At 43.0% G+C, this 18,693-nt stretch overlaps 1 protein-coding gene across 1 annotated transcript; it reads right to left on the reverse strand.

Moving 5' to 3' along the window:
• Positions 1-30: 30 nt before the first annotated feature.
• LOC141413895 (SLAM family member 9-like) lies at positions 31-14,113 on the reverse strand. Its single transcript, XM_074047784.1, has 6 exons — positions 13,918-14,113; positions 7,545-7,913; positions 5,730-6,026; positions 4,343-4,480; positions 4,047-4,138; positions 31-3,762 (listed from the first exon to the last, which is right to left on the reverse strand). Exons 1-6 carry the CDS (start codon positions 13,985-13,987, stop codon positions 3,670-3,672), a joined length of 1,059 nt encoding a protein of 352 aa, XP_073903885.1. The 5' UTR covers positions 13,988-14,113; the 3' UTR covers positions 31-3,669.
• Between the last annotated feature and the right edge of the window lie 4,580 nt (positions 14,114-18,693).

Here is an 18,693-nt window from a genome sequence, read left to right on the forward strand (position 1 = left end):
CCCACTCCGCACCTTCCCTCTCCTCCCTGCCCCCTCGATACCCAGCCAAAACTATTTTGCCCTTATCTCTAATTTTGTTGAAGAGAGAGTACAGTATAAGCAATAATAGGAAGGAACAAGGGTTTTTGCTAGTTGAGATAAGGATAGCTATACAGGGAGTTGACTCACATTAATTTCCTATGCATGTGTGTTACCTTCTAGGTTAATTCTTTTTGATCTAACCTTTTCTCTAGTTCCTGGTCCCCTTCTCCTATTGGCCTCAGTTGCTTTTAAGGTATCTGCAACCAAGCCATACTTTAATGAGGACTGTTTAATAATTATGAATACCTCTCTTGCCCTGCTCCTAGTTGTCTACTTAAAGATATAATCTATGTCTGTACTCCAAAGATGTGTGAAGATGGACTGAAGTGATTACTTTGCTTCTTCCCATGTAACATCTGGGATATGTAATAAAAATCCTTTCTCTGCCCTTCACCATGTCTCTTTATTTGGTGTATAGGGGCGAGTGGCTGGACCTGACATGTGGAATTCCAGGAGTTTGGGCCTAAGATCTAAAACTCCAGTTTCAATCCAAGAATATGATGGGTTGGTGACATTTCTACAGATCAGCCTATCACAGGGAAGTATCAGGTCTCATTGGCTACACACAAGATTTCCCACTTTGCCAGCACTTTCACACTCTACCTCCCTTCACTGCCTGAGTCTTGACACAAGACCATCCTCCTCCTGCCCTATGATGCCCTCAGGGGTGGATGCTTCTGTGCCTCTTCTAATTAATTCTCTGAGAGCAGCTTAACCAGGTTTTCATCCCTGTTCAGCCTCCTCCTGAAAAGTTATAGTCACTGAGACTTTCCTGCCTCACCATATCAGTGAGCACAGGGAGAAGCAGAGGCAGAGGTTGCACTGAAGAGTGAAAAGAAAACATGGACTTTGATAATTTTTCGAGTTAGTCATTAGCATTCCCATAAGGATCCTAATGGAAGCCAAGGGAATAAATGCCTAGCAAAAGAATGAAAAAATGAGATGAGAAGGAGCCTATGACAAAAACCTAGAAGCATCACCATTAGAAATACAGAAGATAAACCACTGTAGTGGAGACTAGGAAGGCAGAGGGGAAGACAAAGACCCAGGAGAGTGTGATATCAGGGAAGATGAGGAAGAGAGTACTTCAAAAAGGAGGAAGGGAAAATAGTATTGAATGCTGAGCAGTTGCTGGTGACCTGATGGCATTTTGAGGGATGATGGTAGAGGAAGGTCAAAGACTATCTTCGGGACAAGTAGAAGTGTGTCCATGAATGGAAGCGTGTATGAAGGTGAGTGGTTAAAGGAAATGTGCAGAAGGGAGAGAACTGAGAATGTTTAAGACCTGCAGTACACAAGTGAGCAGGATCAGTGGAATATACCAAGCAATGCAGAAGAACTTTAGAACATGTTCCTTAAACAGTGAGAGAAAAAGCCTGACATTTCTTTAACAGTTGTACTTAGTATTTTGTATTTCTTCATGAGACTGTTTTACTAGGAAATTACTTAATTAATCTAAGTATTCAAATATATTGACCTGTTACTTATCCTACCATTGTTACTGCATAACAGCAACAAATTCCATCCATTTTCCTGCAAATGACAGGATTTCATTCTACTTCATGGATGAATTGTACTCTATCATGCATATACAATATTTTCTTTCTATTTTTCACCCTTCAAAAAGAGTTTAATAAAGAACAGTTGGGCTACAACATGGTCATTGGTAAGGGCAGAATTTGTATTAAAAGATACATGAGTAAAAAGAAATTTATTTCATGGTGAATCTCTCTCAAGGGTACCATACAAGGTATCTTCATCAGTGCCTTCTCCCATTTTTCATCGAGTTTTCAGACCATTCATCTTGGCTCCTCTTTCTCTTTCCCTCCCTGGTAAACCTGTCTGCCTTCAGAGTCTCAGCTAGTCTCCTAATTTTCTACACTTTTCACATCTGTCTCCAGATACAGACATATATGAAGACATTTGGATGGATATAGAAAGATAGTGAAAGACAATGATCTCCTGGAATCATCTTTCTCCAGTATGGAGACTGGCCAGGGGTGAGCTCTGGGCAAGTGTAAAGATCCTTAGCACCAGCTCAGTCCAAGGATTCACCCTGCATTCTTAATGCAATTATATTTTATGCTTTTGCAAAATCCAGTGGAGTTAAAAGTTCTCCTTCACTGCCATAGCCCTGAAGTCCCTGTAGTGTCCTGAATGGGCAGAGCTGCTGGGACTTCTCCAACTTCTCTTCCTCATTGCCAGGGTGGGAAAATATCCTAGTCACTAGCATCTAGAAGATGCAGCTAGTCATTCTCATGGGGAGTACAGAACCTATATCAGCTCTCTGCTTGGCCTTGGTGATATGGACTCTTCTTTCTCTATAGAGCCTGAGATATCATGCTGCTTTTGAGCTTCCCCCAGAGAAACTCGGAAAATAATAATTTGCAGGCACCCACATTTTCATAGAGTTTGTTCTGCTGACTTCACTTCTGAAATGCAATTAGGATAAGGCTTAATGGAAAATGACTATAATCTATTTTTTAATCCATTCACTGTTGATGAGCACCTAGGCTAATTCCATAATATGGCTACTATTAATGATCACAATAAACATGTGTACATGGATATGTCCTTTGTATAATGATTTAATTTCCTTCCAAAATATACCCAGGAATGGTAGAGCTGGATCATATCTTAGATCTATTTTTACTTTTTTTGAGGAATCTTAGTAGATGTTCTAATTGATATTCCCAACAACTATTTTTCCCCAAAATCTTACCAGTATTTTTTATTTGTTTTGATTTGTTGTTGGTGGTGATGATGTTGATGATGATGATGATATAATAGCCATTCTGCCCAGGCTTAAAGGACCAAGCAACCATGGACTGAACCCTCTGAATACAAGAGTCAAAATATATCTTTCTTCCTTTAACTTCTTTATGTAAGGTATTCTGTCACAGTGATGACAGTCTAACTAACACACTGCCCAAATCTTTCTTTCAAGTCACTTCTTTCATGGGGCCTGTCTGCATACAAAATGTTTGCAAACGAAATCTCCCACAGGCAACATCTTCAAACTTCTTGTGAATCACTAAGGCCCCAGCCACAGACTGCTCATATTGGAATCATGTTTTTCCCTCAAGAGAACCCAACACAAGGTCAGCAAAGAATCTCCAACTCCAATCCTCCCATGCTACCCCTACTCACACCCAATTCAGCATCCAATTGCATCCTAACTCCCTCCTCTAGAGCATGATCAATGGAACTCAACTGGAACTCAAAGGAGTTCCAATGCCTGGACTCCCGTTTTCAGAAAAACACAACAGTGACACAGTAGAGGTAGTGGGGACTTGCCACCAGGATAATCAGACATAATTCTCTTGGGAAGGATCCTGGAGGGAGCCTGGTCAGGAGTCATATCAGTGACATAGGAAGAGCAATCTCTTGGCAGGCATTAGGATCCCAATGCTAAAGGCAACTTGGGAGGTGAAAAAAGAAGTGACAGGACTATGTGTGTCCAGCAAGATGTGGGTATAGAAGACAAGTTGATGCACGCTCAGTGGGGAGATGGATCTGGAGGGAATCTGGAGGATATAGGTGTCTCCAGCAGTCAGGGTCAAGTGAAAAATCTCCTGGTTCCATTAATTAAATGGTCATTATGGCTTTGTCTTGGTTACGGATTTCACTATAGACAGTAGTGACATGTCCCTCTTCTTCCAGATTTTGTTCACCAATACCCTGAGAATGTAAGACAGAGGGTGCTTGGAGGAGCTGAGGCATGGAGTGTCCACAGAAGGACCAGAATACAATCAAAGCCAATTAATGTAAATTGCTATGAATCACCCAAACCACCCAGAACTACACTGGTCAATGATATATTTTCTTAGTTAATACTGTTGACATTACAAGATAAGGTAAAGAAGAGTGGAGTCAGAAACAGCAGATGCCTGAGTTTGAAAATCCCAGGTCTGGGCAGTTGGCACCAGGGAGTGTCCAGGCTGGCTACCACCTCCAGCTCTCACCTTGTCCTTGGCCTTCTGAGACTCCTGCTCCATCAGCTGTGCATAGTAGATGCTCCTTTCGTCAACCCTGTGGTCCTCCTGCAATCCTGCACCTGAGTCATTCACAGAGTGGAACTTGGATCTGAGCCTGGGAAACCTCTTACCCTCCACATTCCCATGAACCCAAGGCCACCATGGTTATGCCCACCATTCCCACTACAGAGCCAATTTCCTGGCAGCAAAATGCAGGAGAAATGGAGGAAAGAGGACGGGGGAGGGAGTATGTATCTGGGCTCAGAAGGGGAAGTGCAACCTGCCTCTTCTCATCTCCATCTTCTTCTTCTTCTTCTCAAATGTCTTCCAAAGGAACAATCCAGTTCCCAGAATTAAAATCACAGCCACACAGCCCATGAGGATGCCTCCCAAGAGGCTTGTTGTAGACTGTTGATGGGTGTCTGTTTTCCTCAAAATGAGAGAATGAAGAAAGGTTAAGGTAGGAGAAAGATGAAACAGCTAATACTAAGGGGAAATAGAAAAAAGTCAGAAGACATTGCTTAGAAGCTGAAGGAATAGTATAGATGATTCACTCATTCAACCAGTTACCTAGTTTCTGTATGGAGCTTTGGATACTGTGATGAACAAGGTAAGGTCTGTGTCCTTGAGGAGTTCACTATTCAGTAGAGAAGACAGAAAATACCAATTGCCAGACAAACAGATCTCGCAGCCCTAGATGTTAACCTTGTATAGATCTTCAGGAAATACCTCCTAGAAGTGGTGTGGGGTACACTGTCATGGGGGGGAGTAGGAGTTTCTCAGAAATTCCTGGTGGAGTGAGCATTACAGCAGGGGAGAGACAGGGCACAGAGGACCTGTAGGTGGTGAGGGTAAAAAGGAGGCAAGAGCTAAGTCCAAAATGTCCTGTGGGCCTTGCTAAGTAGTAAACTTTCCCTGAGACTTCAAGACTGAAAGAGGGATCAGGATGTGACAACAGATTATAGTTGATACCTACATGTCAGATCCCTCCAGTAGCTCCTAGGGGGAGAGTTAAAGAGCATAAGGCTGCATACTGGGTCCCAGGTCATTCATTCATTCAATGAAAGAACCATTGTGAGTCAACTCAGGCAGGAAGGTATGCTTAGCACAAGAAATCAAGGGAGACAGAGATGTGGCCTCTGCCACTCATGTGTTCTGGTCTATGGAGGAATAAAATACATAAATGGACCAAAATTACTCAGTATTTGGGATGAGACATGGACAGCTCTTTAAAAGAAGAGATGTTTACAATGGCAGTATACACATTCAAGTAACTATATCAAACTGTTCTGTGTGAAGTGTGCACATGGGGCTAACAACATGGGCAGAGGAATTGCTAAGTCCTATACAGAGCAACTGTAGGTCAAAGACAACACAGACAAGTGACACAATCTATCCACTTTTCCAAAGACTATTCTGGACCAACAATGTATGATGAATGGGGTGGGACAGGTTCTGGAAGGTGGCTGCTGGACCAGCAGGGAATGGTATGGACTTGGGAGACATTTAAAGACCAGTGTGAGATGAATGTACCTCCAAAACTTCTATATTGGGTGATCAGGTGAAAGTGGTGGTGCCATTAAGCATGGCAGGGAGAAAAACTCAAAGACCTTAGACTCCTGTGCTACTTTAGCTCCACGTTGCCCCTCCACTCCAGCAGGTGGCACTCACCTTGGGCACAAATGTTGCCAAGCTCTAAGGTGGCATTTTTCTGGTCCACATAGTTGCTGACCACACAGGTGAGGCTGGCATGCAGGTGGCTGTGGGGCAGCCTCACAGTTAATGTCCAGGGGTTGGGAGCTGGTCCTGGTGTCCCTCTCTGCTCCAGCTCCCTAGGAAGACCCTTGCTCTTCCAGGTCACATTCAGGTGCTCTGAGGCCCCTGTGGCTGTGCATTCCAGGGTGACATTGCACCAATCAAGTGTGAGAGATATTGAGTTGGTCTGGATCTGGGGAAGGGGCACAGGTTCTGGGAAAGAAAAGAACAAAAATGGAGCCTCATATGTGTGGAGGACATTTCATGTCACATGTTCTCATCCAGAATCACACTGAAGCATAGGAAATAACCCTATATGAAATTAGGAGTACTTCACAAATAAAACATAATATGCTCAAAGCAAAATATTATGCAAGTGACAGTAGCCACTACATTAAACCTTATGTGATTTCAAAGCAAGTCTTCAAAGTTTCCCATGAAATAATTATGACTGAATTCCACCCTCCAGGGACCATTATTTGGAAGAAATTCAGGTCTTTTCTAAAAAAGGAAGAAGTATTGGACAGAAGAGCTTGTCCTGGTTCAGGCACTGCGTCTCCAGCTGTGACAATGCTTGGGACTGCACTGTCCTTTTTAGACAGAAAATCAGAGCAGAGGCCAGAGAAAAGCTCCACGCTCTCAACAGTAGAGGCCTGTGTGGAAGATGTAGTGGTAGGGACCAGTGGTGATATTTTTGCATGTGGTGGGTGACACATGTCCTGCACTTGTGGTACAGATAGAAAGAGAGCAACTAGATTCATAAGCCAGTCTTAGAAATCACATGGGACCTAGAGTTGCAAAAGCTGCTCTCTATACCAGGGTACTGCTCTATGCGGAGAGGAACTTTGGAGAATGAATGAGCTGGCAAAAAGGATTTCCTAAGTACAGCAGTGAGCTTTCTCCTTCATCTATGAAGGCTGGAACAGCTGGATTTGTGGAGTCCTGTGGGAGTGAGGCTGGCCTCATGCTGGTGCTGAGCATAAGAAGGGAAGACTGGGTACACATGGATTCCAAATGTGGTAGGATAATAGTGATCCCACTGACATCCACGTCATAATCCTCAGGACCTAGGAATATGCTACATGGCAATGAGTTGACCATAAAATAGGGAGATTATTCTGAATTATCTGAATTTGTTCAGTGTAATCCCAAGGATGATTGATAGTAGAAGAAAGAAGGAAAAGAGCATGTGTGAGGAACACAATGCAAGAAGCATGCAACTCTCCCCCTTGCTGGTTTAGGTAGAAATGGGAAACACAAGCCAATTAATGCTGGTGGTCAATAGAAGGTGAAAAAGCCAGCAAACTGATTTTTTCATGGAGCTTGCACAAGGAAACATAACACTGTCAACACTTGGATTTTTGCTCAATGAGACTCATGCTGATTTCTAACCTACACACAACAAGATAATACATTTGTGTTGTTTTAGCCACTAATTTGAGTTAATTCATTTAAAAAGAAATAGAAAAATAAGTAAACTTAAACCTATAAAAATAATTCTTACTGCAAAATCTCTCCAGATTGTCATTTTCCTCTCCCAAAACACTGAATTGATTTTCTCCCTGGTGTAACTCTCAGCTGTGTTTTCTGTTTGTGATGAACACACCCTGTTTGCAGGAGAGAAAATACATACTTGGGGCAGGTATTCGAATAGCGTCCTGCAAATTGTGCCCTGTGAAACTCTTAGGATCAAAACACGCTATGTGATTACAGTGAGGTAGTGACATTTACCATAAATTGTGAGATAAAAAATTTGGTCAAATCCTTTTCCATTAGTTAATACAGTCTGAGCCTTGTATTGTCCACTGTCCTGTAAGATCAAGTTGTCAATCCTCAGCGATGTCATGTTGTGCACATGGACTCTCTGCTTGTACTTGTCCTGCAGGCTGACCCAGGTTGGAGTGTCTGCCCCTCTGTGGACTTTCAGCATGACACTGTAGCCTGAGTCAGGACCAAAGCTCCAAGAGATCTCCTCCAGTTCAGCTCCTGCTGTCTCCTTTGTCACTTGGAACAAGACAGAACCTCCTCGGATCCTCCTCAGATGAGTGCTGGTTCCAGGATCATAGGCTCCAGAGCTCTTGAGTACAGTACTGTAAATACCTAGGGCATTGGAAAAGGGAACACGAGTATTTCCTCAATGAGAACAAATAAAACATATGGAGTAAAGCAGCCATGTTGTGAGCTGCCCTGTGGAGAAACCCTTGAGGTCAGGACACAATACATCATCTTGATTCTAGGAAGATAATCTAGAACTGTGGACTGGAAGCTATTCTGGGATCAAGTCCTGGTTCTAAAGCAGTGTAACCTTGAAGTAGTTACTTTATGGGACTAGTCTTCAGTTTCCTTGTCTGCCTTGAATTATGTTATGAACATAATGAGATCAAGCATCAAAGCACCAGACACATTGCAAGTCTCATGCTAAATGCATAAGTGAGGGAGGAATCTTTGATAGTGGCTCCCAAAGAGCCAATTTCTTGTGTTCACACTGTGTGAACTCCCCTCTCTTTGGTGTGGGAGGCCCCCAAGACTGGCTTCTGATGAGTAGAATGTAGCAAAATACCTAGGAATAAATTTGATAAATGATGTGAAAGACCTCTACAATGGAAACCATAAACCATTGAACAAAGAAATTAAAGAAGACTACAGAAGATGGAAAGATCTCCCATGCTCATGGATTAGCAGGTACAATATTGTGGAAATGGCCTTATTTCAAAATCAATTACATGTTCAATACAATCCCATCAAAATTCCAATTACTTTCATCACAGACATTGAAAACTCAACCCTGAAGTTCATAGAAGCACAAAAGACCTTGAGTAGACAAGGCAATACTTAGCAAAAAAGAGCAACATTGGAGGTATCACAATTCTTGACTAAAAACTATACTACAGAGCCATAGCAATAAAAGCAGCATGATACTGGCACATATACAGACACGAAGACTAATGGAACAGAATAGGAGAACCAGATATGAATCCATGCAGCTACACCTACCTGATTTTTGATGAAGGCACCCAAAACATATGATGGAGAAAAGACAACCTCTTCAACAAATGTTGCATGCAGAAAACTGAAACAAGATCCAAGTCTCTAACCTTATACAAATATCAACTCAAAGTGGTTCAAAGACCTTAATATGAGACCTGAAACTTTCAAACAACTACAGGAAGTACTAAAAAATACTCTGGAACATGCAAGCATAAGCAGTGTCTTCACAAACAACTTCAATGGCTCAGCAAGTAAGAGAAAGGATGAACAAATGTGACGGCATCAAATTAAAAAGTTTCTGCACAGCAAAAGAGACAGTCACTTGCCTTAAGAAACTTCCTACAAAATGGGAGAAGATCTTTGCCAACTATTCATCTGATAAGGGACTAAAATCTACAACCTATAGGGAGCTAAAAAACTCAACTCACAAAGAATCAACAACCCAATGAAAAAAACAGGCACATGAATTGAATAGGGAATTTTCAAAGTAAGAGGTACAAATGGCTAATAAATACATGAAGAAATGCTCAACTTTCCTGGCCATAAAAGAAAAGCAAATCAACACTACACTAAGATTTCATCTCACCCCAGTTAGAATGGCTATGATCAAGAACACAAGCAACAGCATGTGTTGGGGAGGATACAGTGAAAACGAAATTTTATACACTGCTGGTGAAAATGTAAATTAGTACAACCATTATGTAAAGTGGTATGGAGATTCCTTAAAAAAACTAAAACTAAAAATAGGACTGCCACATGATCCAGGGATACCACTACTAGGAATATACTCAAAGGAGTATAAGTGATATTCAATAAAGACACTTGCATACTGGTATTTATTGCAGCACTGGCCACAATAGCCAAGCTGTGAAAACAGCCCAGATGCCCTACAACTGATATCCAATGGATTAAGAAGATGTGGTATATACATGCAATTGGAATTTTATTCAGCTATAAGGAAGAATGAAACTATGTGGTATGAAGGTAAATGGATGAAATTGGGGGACATCATGTTAAGTGAAATAAGCCAGATTCAGAAAGACAAAGGCCACATGTTTTCTATCACATGTGGAAGATAGATCCAAAAGATAAATGTATACACAAAACCAGACATGATAATGTACGCATTTATGTGTAAAATGTTAGTAATAATGGAACTACTATATAGCACTTGGGGAAGAAGGAAAGAAAAAGAAAATGATAGAGTTGTTGAATACAATGTTGAAACATATTATATCTGTGCAGGTAGGGGGCACAATGATATGTTATAAAAGCTGTTGATAATGGATGCTGGGAGGGAAGGGATAAGGGAGAGCAACGGGGGGGGATTGAACTGACCAAAGTAAAGCATATTCACAACTGGAATACACTGAGAAACCCCTGTGAACATTGATTTTGGAATTAAAAATGTAAGACAGGACTTCACAATAGGTACAGTGGCAGGGGAGATACTTGAGGGAGGGGAGATACTTGAGGGAGGGGAAGAGTAAATGGGGAGATAAAGATGAGGAAATATGGTTGATGGGCTTCATATGCATATATGAACTAGAACAATAAAACCTCTTGCAATTATTTTAAGTGGGGTGGGGAGGGGGTTGCACAGAAGAGATGGTGGGGGCAATCTAAACAATGTGCGATGTAAGCTTATTCAGAATTGGCACAATGAATTACACTGTACAGTGAATATATGCTAATAAAAATGAAAAAAATTTAAAAACAATGCTACCAGGTTTAACAAACTAAAAAAAAAAGAGCCAGTGCAGGAGGGATGATGGCAAACATGGGAGCAGTAGGACTCCATCACACTGAAGCTGAGGAACAGAGAGCCCATGGTGTTCTCACAGCTTCCTCTGACCCAGCTGTAAGGAAGGAAAACAGAACAAACACGTGGTAGTTTTCACTGTAGCGGATCAGAGGGGACAATCGGTGTTGGTATTTTGTGGCCAGAAATAGACAGGAGGTTCCACCTAACTGCCAGCGATTGAAAATGTGGTATAATAAATACACTGTTAGGTGAGAACATGTCCTTGACACCAAGATAGCACTTCACTGAACAGGGCCCAGGAGGCCCCATTAGATCTGTGTCACTTCTGATCCCTGCAGAAGCCTTGAACATTAAGGCTTCATCCTTATCTTCCTGCTCAACCCCTCGTCATCCATCAGGCACAGCCCCAGTGTACCTGGACACTCTCTGTTCTTCCTAGAAACCAGGATAGGGCAGAACTGACCATGGCAAAGTTCCACAGAATGACCTTATCATGGAAGGAAGAATAATCTCCTCCTTTCAGAAGGCAGGGTGCACCTGGAAGTGCCACTCCCAATCCCTCCACAAATTGGTAAATCCTTCTTTTATCAGGCCTTTCCTTCTTCTTTAATGCTATATAGTTTCAATTGTTGTACACCATATTTATATATCCATTCATCCATTGGTGGACCTTTGGGTTGCTTCTATATCTTGGATATTACGTATTTGTCTTTGCTGTAAGCCATTCTCTCAGCAGTCACTTTACAATCATATTGGATTCCAAGAAGGACAGAACTGACATCTCATCTGACAAGGAATGGAAACTATCCCTAGCAGTAGAGCCTCCTTAGGATAGACCACCTGCTAGGCAGCAATGACTCTGGATAGCAACTTCTCCAGAAACCCTGAAGAATAATGCCACACCTGTGACTGGACTGTTTAACTGTACATATCTATCTTCTGCTGACCCCAGTTTTTTGTCTATTTAAACCTATAGCTCATGTCTGTACCCCAAAGATGGCTGGAGACAAGCTAAGTGCTTACTTTGTGTCTTCCCAAGGCGTGTCCTAAGCCATGCAATAAATCTCTGTTCTTTGACCGTCACCTCATCTCTGTATTTGACATATAGGAGTGCCCAGACCTGGCTTGTGGAAGCCCTGGAATTTGGGCTTGGGGTCCCAAACTCCAGCTTCAGTATTATTCTGCTTTGGATTATAAAAGCTTTATAATGTATTTTAAATCAGGGAGTATGATACATATGCCTTTGTTGGTTTACCTTTCACTATTTGGAGTCTTTTCTGATTCCATATGAATTTAAGGATATTTTCTCTACTTCTGTGAAAAATGTCATTGGAATTTTTACTGTAATTCCCTTGAATCTGTTGCAGTTACTCTCACAGTCAAATATATCACAATTTTTACAATTTATTAGTTTGATAACTTTGTTAAAAGGAAGCACTCACTTCAAAAGTGTTTAATTCTATTTTTCTTTTTCTTTTTTTTTTTTCCTTTTTACTGGTATGCAGAACTAACTCAGAGCCTGTGCTTCAGTCAATACCAAACTATGACCCCAGTCCTTTTTGTGATTCTTAGTTTTGTTTTTCAGATAGGATCTACACTTTTGCAAGATCAGATTAGAAGCCGGGAGGACTGTTCATGGTTTCAGGACCCACCAGAGTAACCAAAAGACAGAAATTCCCCAATTACAAAGTGTCCACTAATTCTACCCAGACCAGTGCTCCACACTGTCCCGTCAACATTCCAGGTTACAGCCAGCATCCCTCTGATATAGGCTAAAATTATGGAAGATTCAGGACTCATAGAAAAATATTACATCTTAGATTAACCATGCTTTGGTTCAGGAAGCACCCTCACCTGGCCAGGAACCTCCCATGCCAGTCCACGCTCTGATTTTGGATGGAAATCACCTGGTTCTCCACGACCCGTAGATTATTGTAGGTATAAAAGCACATGAAGAGCAGGAGCATGCTTTCTTGGCCTACACATTTCACCGGTCCCCTCCATGCTCCCCTTTGTATTTTCATTTCCTAACTTTCAATAAACTCCATTTACCCCCATGTGTCCTATGATGGATTCTTCCTTAGGGAACAAAGAATTTGGAAATCTTCTGATCACAGATTGTGCCAGCACTATTAACACCTGTATTCCTTATGCAGGTAACTGAAATTCCTTCCCTATCTGCCCATGGGGAGTCAGGTGAGCATGCATCCTATCTCCTTGTCATCAACCTACAACAAAGCTCTTCCCTTTTGCCAAAACTGGTGCCATCATATGGATTCCATCCATGTCAGGCAGTGAGCTTCATTTAATGTAGGATTAAGAGAAACTGCCCTCTTTTCTAAAAGGGAAATTAGGCTATTCTACTCACTGAGAGGCATTATTTTAAACTCCAAAGTAGCCCTTCCAAAGAATTTTTCAGGGATCATTCTGGTGAACAAAACATTTGTGACAGAATTTTGCACTTCCTCCATTATGACTGCTGCAATATTTTCCTTAAGTTTCCAACATATTCATGGTATATATAGATACTCCTCAATTTGTTTGATCATACAAAAATTGATGGGCATGTCCTGTTATTCCAGTGTTTTGTTAGGAACAGTGACAAGAATAAAAAAAAATAAGGCATCATTGAGACCTTCCAAGCCCAAAAGCATTTCAGGGTGGAGGGAGAGGCAACACACAGGGATGATAGTGATAAAGTCCTTCCTACTAAGCTATTCATATCACCCACACATCATTTCCTTTCCACATTTTAAATGAAAACTAGGCCTGAGGGGCCTCTCCTTGGTGATGTTTTGTTTGGAGCTGATCCCCAAGCTCTGCTGAGGAGTGCACAACACTCTCCTTGTTCAGTGAAGAAGCTGAGGAAGACCTGACCAGTGTAGCCTTCTCCACCTCAAAGAGCAGGGTTCTACATTGGACCTATCCCCCCAATAGTATGGCTGTAGAGGCAGTAAGGACTCTCTCCCTTCGAGGCCAGAGTAGCTATGTAGCTGTGTCCTCACTCTTCTGCCCCAGGAACAGGCTTCTTGTCTCCCTCCATCATTCTCCCTTGGCAGCTCCAATCCCTCCCTGCTGGGGCAGCACAGGAGGCCTCAGCACCCTGATAAAGATTCCCTTCTTGCCTACTGTCCGAATTCAGAGGCCCCATCCTCCTTACCACCAAGACATATCCTTCTTTCCATTCATCAAACATCTCTACCAAACACCCTGCATGTGTAAATTTTAGCAGAGTCGTTTTCTCTTTTTCTTTTCCAAGACACAGTGTAACAATCCTCCCAGGAATAAAAGTTCCCAGCTCTCCTAGCCATTCCCATTGTTCTTCCCTGCCAGAGAGCCCAGTCCACTCACTGAGGAAAGTAATGACTCCCAGGAGCCTGGAGATCCAGCAGAACTGGGGATCTTCTGAGCAGGAGCCCATCGTAGCTGCCTGCTGGCCTGTTCACCTGCAGAGGAAACATTAGAGGAAGAAGAGACTAGGAAAGCAAAAGCACTAGAGCCCTCATGTGTTCTCCAACCCAAGGGCAGAGCTATAAGTACTACAGAAGAATCAGACTTCCTTCTTTTTCTTCTTATACTACCACCCACAATACATCCTGTAATACACAATACATTCTGTAATGAGTAATTACAGAACATATGGATAAACATCCTGGCTCTAGGATGTGCCTGACCTCCTGTTGACAACTTCCCTCCCTACAGTAGCCTGGCTACTGATAAAACTTCCCATTCCCATCTTCACCCACCTGCTTCTCTGGGCTAACAGCTCTGCTCTGGGCACTCCCACTCCCAGATGGGAGCCTGTGGCCAGGCAAAGAAATCATACTCTTACTGGAAACCTGGACTATGTCCTCCTGAGTTCAGTCACTACCCCTTTCGATAAGGGAAATGTCTGTTTTGAATTTCCAAGAGCTTCAACTGTCAGTTGCCTAAAGAAGAACCTATGTTAAAAAAAAAAACATACAAGGCTTTTATTGAGAGCATTAACTCCCACATCTCCCATGCAAATATATGCATTTACCTTTGCCCTTAGCAAAATGACACTCAACTACCATTAATGCTAGTCCTCCTCTGCGTATATTTAGGGAAAGATAAGCCTCCCACACCAGCGGGCTCCAAGCAGCATTCCTTTAAGAATCTTTAAGCCTCTTCCAGTCCTGTCTTGCCACACAGAGTAAAGGAAGAGAACCCACACTCCTGTCACAGGCCAGCAGCCTCAAGCTCACCACCTCCAACTGACACTCTGGCACTGGCCATTTTGTCCAGCCCTGGGCACTGCATGACATCTGAATGTTATCCATCCCTCTACTCTGGAGGAGCAGGTACCACTTCAATCCCAGGCTAGATCTTCAGGACGGTCACAGTCCTGCACACAGGGAGTCAGGGCACTGAGCATTAATCCATTTTAGGAAAGCAACACCTGCCAACCTAAGAGACAAGATGATAAACACAAGCCAACAACATGCTGGAGGACTAGGGGAGTTGCTCAGTAGTAAGCAAGCCCAGCATGGGCAAGGCCCTGTGTTCCTCCCCAACAATGCAGAAAAAGAAAAGAAAAGTAAGACTGGTCACCCAAGAGTCCAAGAGTCATAAGTTTTTGCTGTGCTCCAGTAGGATCTGAGAGGTCTGGGTTTATGGACAAAGAAAAAGCAGGAGGGAGGCTAATGTAAAATACTTATTTGCTTATTCCAGTTACATATGATAAGAACAGCACAACCAACTGGTTGGTGATTGTTTACTTAGTCTGACTGCTGTCAGCAGGACAAGAATTCTGCCAAGTCTGCTACTCCATGACTTGGTAACTGTGGTCCCAAACCTTAGGCCTCTTCCTGCCTAAAGTCTTTGTGGCCTCATTTTTGTGTCATATTAAATTCTTCCTGACCCCCAAGTCATAGAGGGGCTCTATAACTTATAAAAAGGTCACACGCTAATCAAGTTGCAGGTCTGAACCCCTGACAGCAAACTCTAGAAATCCCCAGAATGAAAGCTGTTCCCTCCTCCCACTCTGTTGACTCAAGTAAGTCCCCTGGTAACAGATTGTGCTCTCACTTCATGCTGCTCTGCAGCATCCCAAGGAAGACAACATTTACCATGACCTGACTCTCCTGTCCTGCCAAGCAGTTGGAAAATTATTTCCTGAGACAGTCCATGAGTCAGAGACTTTCACAGGGAAACAAAATGTCACCTCAGGGTGATGAGGATCCACAGTCATGATACCACTACTGCTATGTCCCTATAGCTCTGTTAAAAGAATTTCTTCTTTGGTAACTATTTCATTTTGAATCAGAGGGATGGAAAGCAGAGCCTACAAAGAGGGAAGCAAGCATGAGACTATAATCTAGGCACACTGGGATTCAGCCGATACATACTCCTGGCTGCCAGTGTACTAGAGATTTACTAAAACCCCAGATGTGTAATCTCATTTAGACATCCAGGCATCCTGAATTAAGGCACAACATGCACATAAGGACACATGGCCACCATGGAAATCTCGATGAGTTTATTATCCCCAACGGCCTATATTCATAATGTTTGGGGAAGTAAAAGATGGCTGTAGAAGTATGTGTTTCCCCCCCGGTGCCAGATAGCAAAGAAACACAGAGTTCAGGGAGATGTAGGTCCAGGAAGAACAAGAGATGTTAAAAGGCCTCAAAATTGCATACCTCCATTACCTATTGAGAGCCTTTGGTTTCCTGCCTTCCAATTTCCCTGAGATCCTCAATCTGAAAATACTTGTCTTCCAAGTTCCTTTTTAGTCTCACTATCTGTGACTATCATGCTCTTGCTGTCACAGGGGCAAATCAACATAGTATTGACAAACATGGAAAAGCACTGCTGTGGTTTAAGTGTGTGTCCTCCAAAATTCAGGTGCTACCAATGTGATATTAAGAGATAGCACATTTAAGAGGTGATTGGGCCATAAGAGCACCTTCCTCATAAATGATTAAGGCCCTTTATGAAGAGACCTCACCCAGTTTTTTCATCTCTTGCGCTAATGGAGAACTTAAAATTTCTCCATGTATGTACATAGGTTTCCTTCCATCTGAGGGATAGAGAATGAACCAGACCACCAAGCCTGCTAGCACCTTCATCTTGACACCTTGGTTACCATAACTGTGACAAAGTGCAGGGCACCTATTTTGCTGGGACAGGTGCTGCACAGCTAGGATGTGTTCCTGACCTTGCACTTCCCTGTCCATGGCACACTAAGATGGCAATCAAAATGATAGGTTCAAATCCAAGCTTGGTCAAATATTGTCTGTTTGACACTAGACAATTTAAGACACTATTCTAAATCTCCATTTCCACATTTGGAAAGTGGGTATAATGGTTTCTATCTCAATAGAAAAACAGTCATGAAGATGTGTTACCAGCATGGGGGCATAGCTGAAGTGGTAGAGCACTTGACCATGGGTTCAATGCCTTATACTAGGAAAAAGAGAAAAGGGTCTGTTGCTCTTTACCTTGCTCATAACTTCCCCCAACCCTCCCGCCCTGACTTCCAAGGCCCTGATAATTGTCACCTTTCTGACTCTTGCACTCATCAGAAATTACCTATGTCTACATCTTCTCAACTCTGTTTGCAGGGATCCTAACTAAAATCCCTAAGATCCTTCATCTATTAGAAAAAGAGAATCTGAGAAAACACACTGAAGGGAAGGGAAGCCAGGCCTGTTCTAGGCAGCATTTCCCATCCTCACACCAGCCCCAGAAGATGATTCCAAGCCTGTGGATGCATCTCAGCAGCCTTAGGTCAACCACACTCCCCTCCCCCTGAACTCAGTGTGCCACCAACAGGCCTATGCCTTGAGCTCCATTCTCCAGCCCAGACCTACAAGGGCTACTGGACTAAGAAGCCAAAAGCCTCATCTTATGTGAGTCTTGCCAGCCTCTCTGAGTCAGTAAACACTGTCCTCCACAGGAGTCTCATGAGGTCTTTCCATTATAGTCTTAAGCATCCTGTCCATTATTTCATCATCTTTGTGTGTGTGTGTGTTGCTGGTACTGGGGTTTGAATTCAAGGCCTCATGATTGCTATGCAGGCACTCTGCCATCTGAGACACTCTGCTAGCTCTTTTTTGGGTTGGGTATTTTTGAGACAGGGTCTCACAAGCTATTTGCCCTAGCTGGCTTCGAACCACAATCCTCCTAATTTATGCCTCCTGAGTAGATAGAGTTACAAACCTGAACCACCAGCAACCAGCTCCATTAACTTTTAAACCTAGAGAAGGCCCCACTGGTGGAGAAGGCTCAATCTCATACCACACACCCTCCCAGGGCTCCTGCCCAACCTCAATGTGTAGGCTACACTCACACCACAGCCACATCCAAGAGGTACCTTTCTACTAGACTCTCTTGAGCTTTGCTGCACTTTCTTTCTAGAGAAATAGGAGTCCAGCCACACTGATTTCCTGAGTGGTTCTTCAGTCCATGGTTCTTAGCATCTCTGTCAAGTACGGGAAGACATATCTCAAAACAGCACAACCTCTATCCAGCCTAAGGACTTAGACAAGAGTTACTGGGTGGTTCTGCAGGTCCACACCTACACCCACTGTCCCAGAATGAGCCCACAGAATTTTAGACCTCTCCTGATGGGACACAAATGGAAGAGGGTGACCCAGCAGGAGCTGTTCATTGGGAAAATAACCCCCCCTTATGGGAATCCATTCCATTCCCTGTAGACTTTTGACATAGACCCCATTATCCCCCTACCTTCTCCCCATCTCTGGAGTAAGACATTTCCCTGACAGCCCCTGTCACTTGTCTGCTAACTCATCCACATACAGCTCAGATGGCCCCTCAAATGGTCAGCTGACCCTGACCTGCTCCAGAAAGAATTAGAATCCTAGACTATGGGCTCTCAAGCATACTTTGCATACTGTTGATCCCCTCTTATGCAAGGCCCACTTGTACCTTGTGAACAGGTACAAGTATGGGGTCAGCACCTGAGAGTTAGTATCTGTAGCTTCAACCCAGCCTCTGAAGATCCTGCACAATGCCAACAGCTTTCAAGTAAACAACCTATGCAGCAGCCTGAACTGGTTTCTAGTCAGCAAATATTTACTAGGCACACCTGTGCTTCTGCATTGCCAGGGCATATCTTTCCGGTACTGGTCACCATCTGTT

This window comes from Castor canadensis, chromosome 11 (assembly GCF_047511655.1).
Source record: "Castor canadensis chromosome 11, mCasCan1.hap1v2, whole genome shotgun sequence".
NCBI classification, from domain to species: Eukaryota; Metazoa; Chordata; class Mammalia; order Rodentia; family Castoridae; genus Castor; species Castor canadensis.

Coding starts and splice junctions, on each gene's coding strand:
- LOC141413895 (XM_074047784.1), bottom strand. CDS start 13,987: ATGGGCTCCTGCTCAGAAGATCCCCAGTTCTGCTGGATCTCCAGGCTC. Junction 7,914..13,917: donor GGGAGTCATTACTTTCCTCA/GTGAGTGGACTG, acceptor CCAATGCCCTAG/GTATTTACAGTACTGTACTC. Junction 4,481..5,729: donor TGGCAACATTTGTGCCCAAG/GTGAGTGCCACC, acceptor TGAGGAAAACAG/ACACCCATCAACAGTCTACA.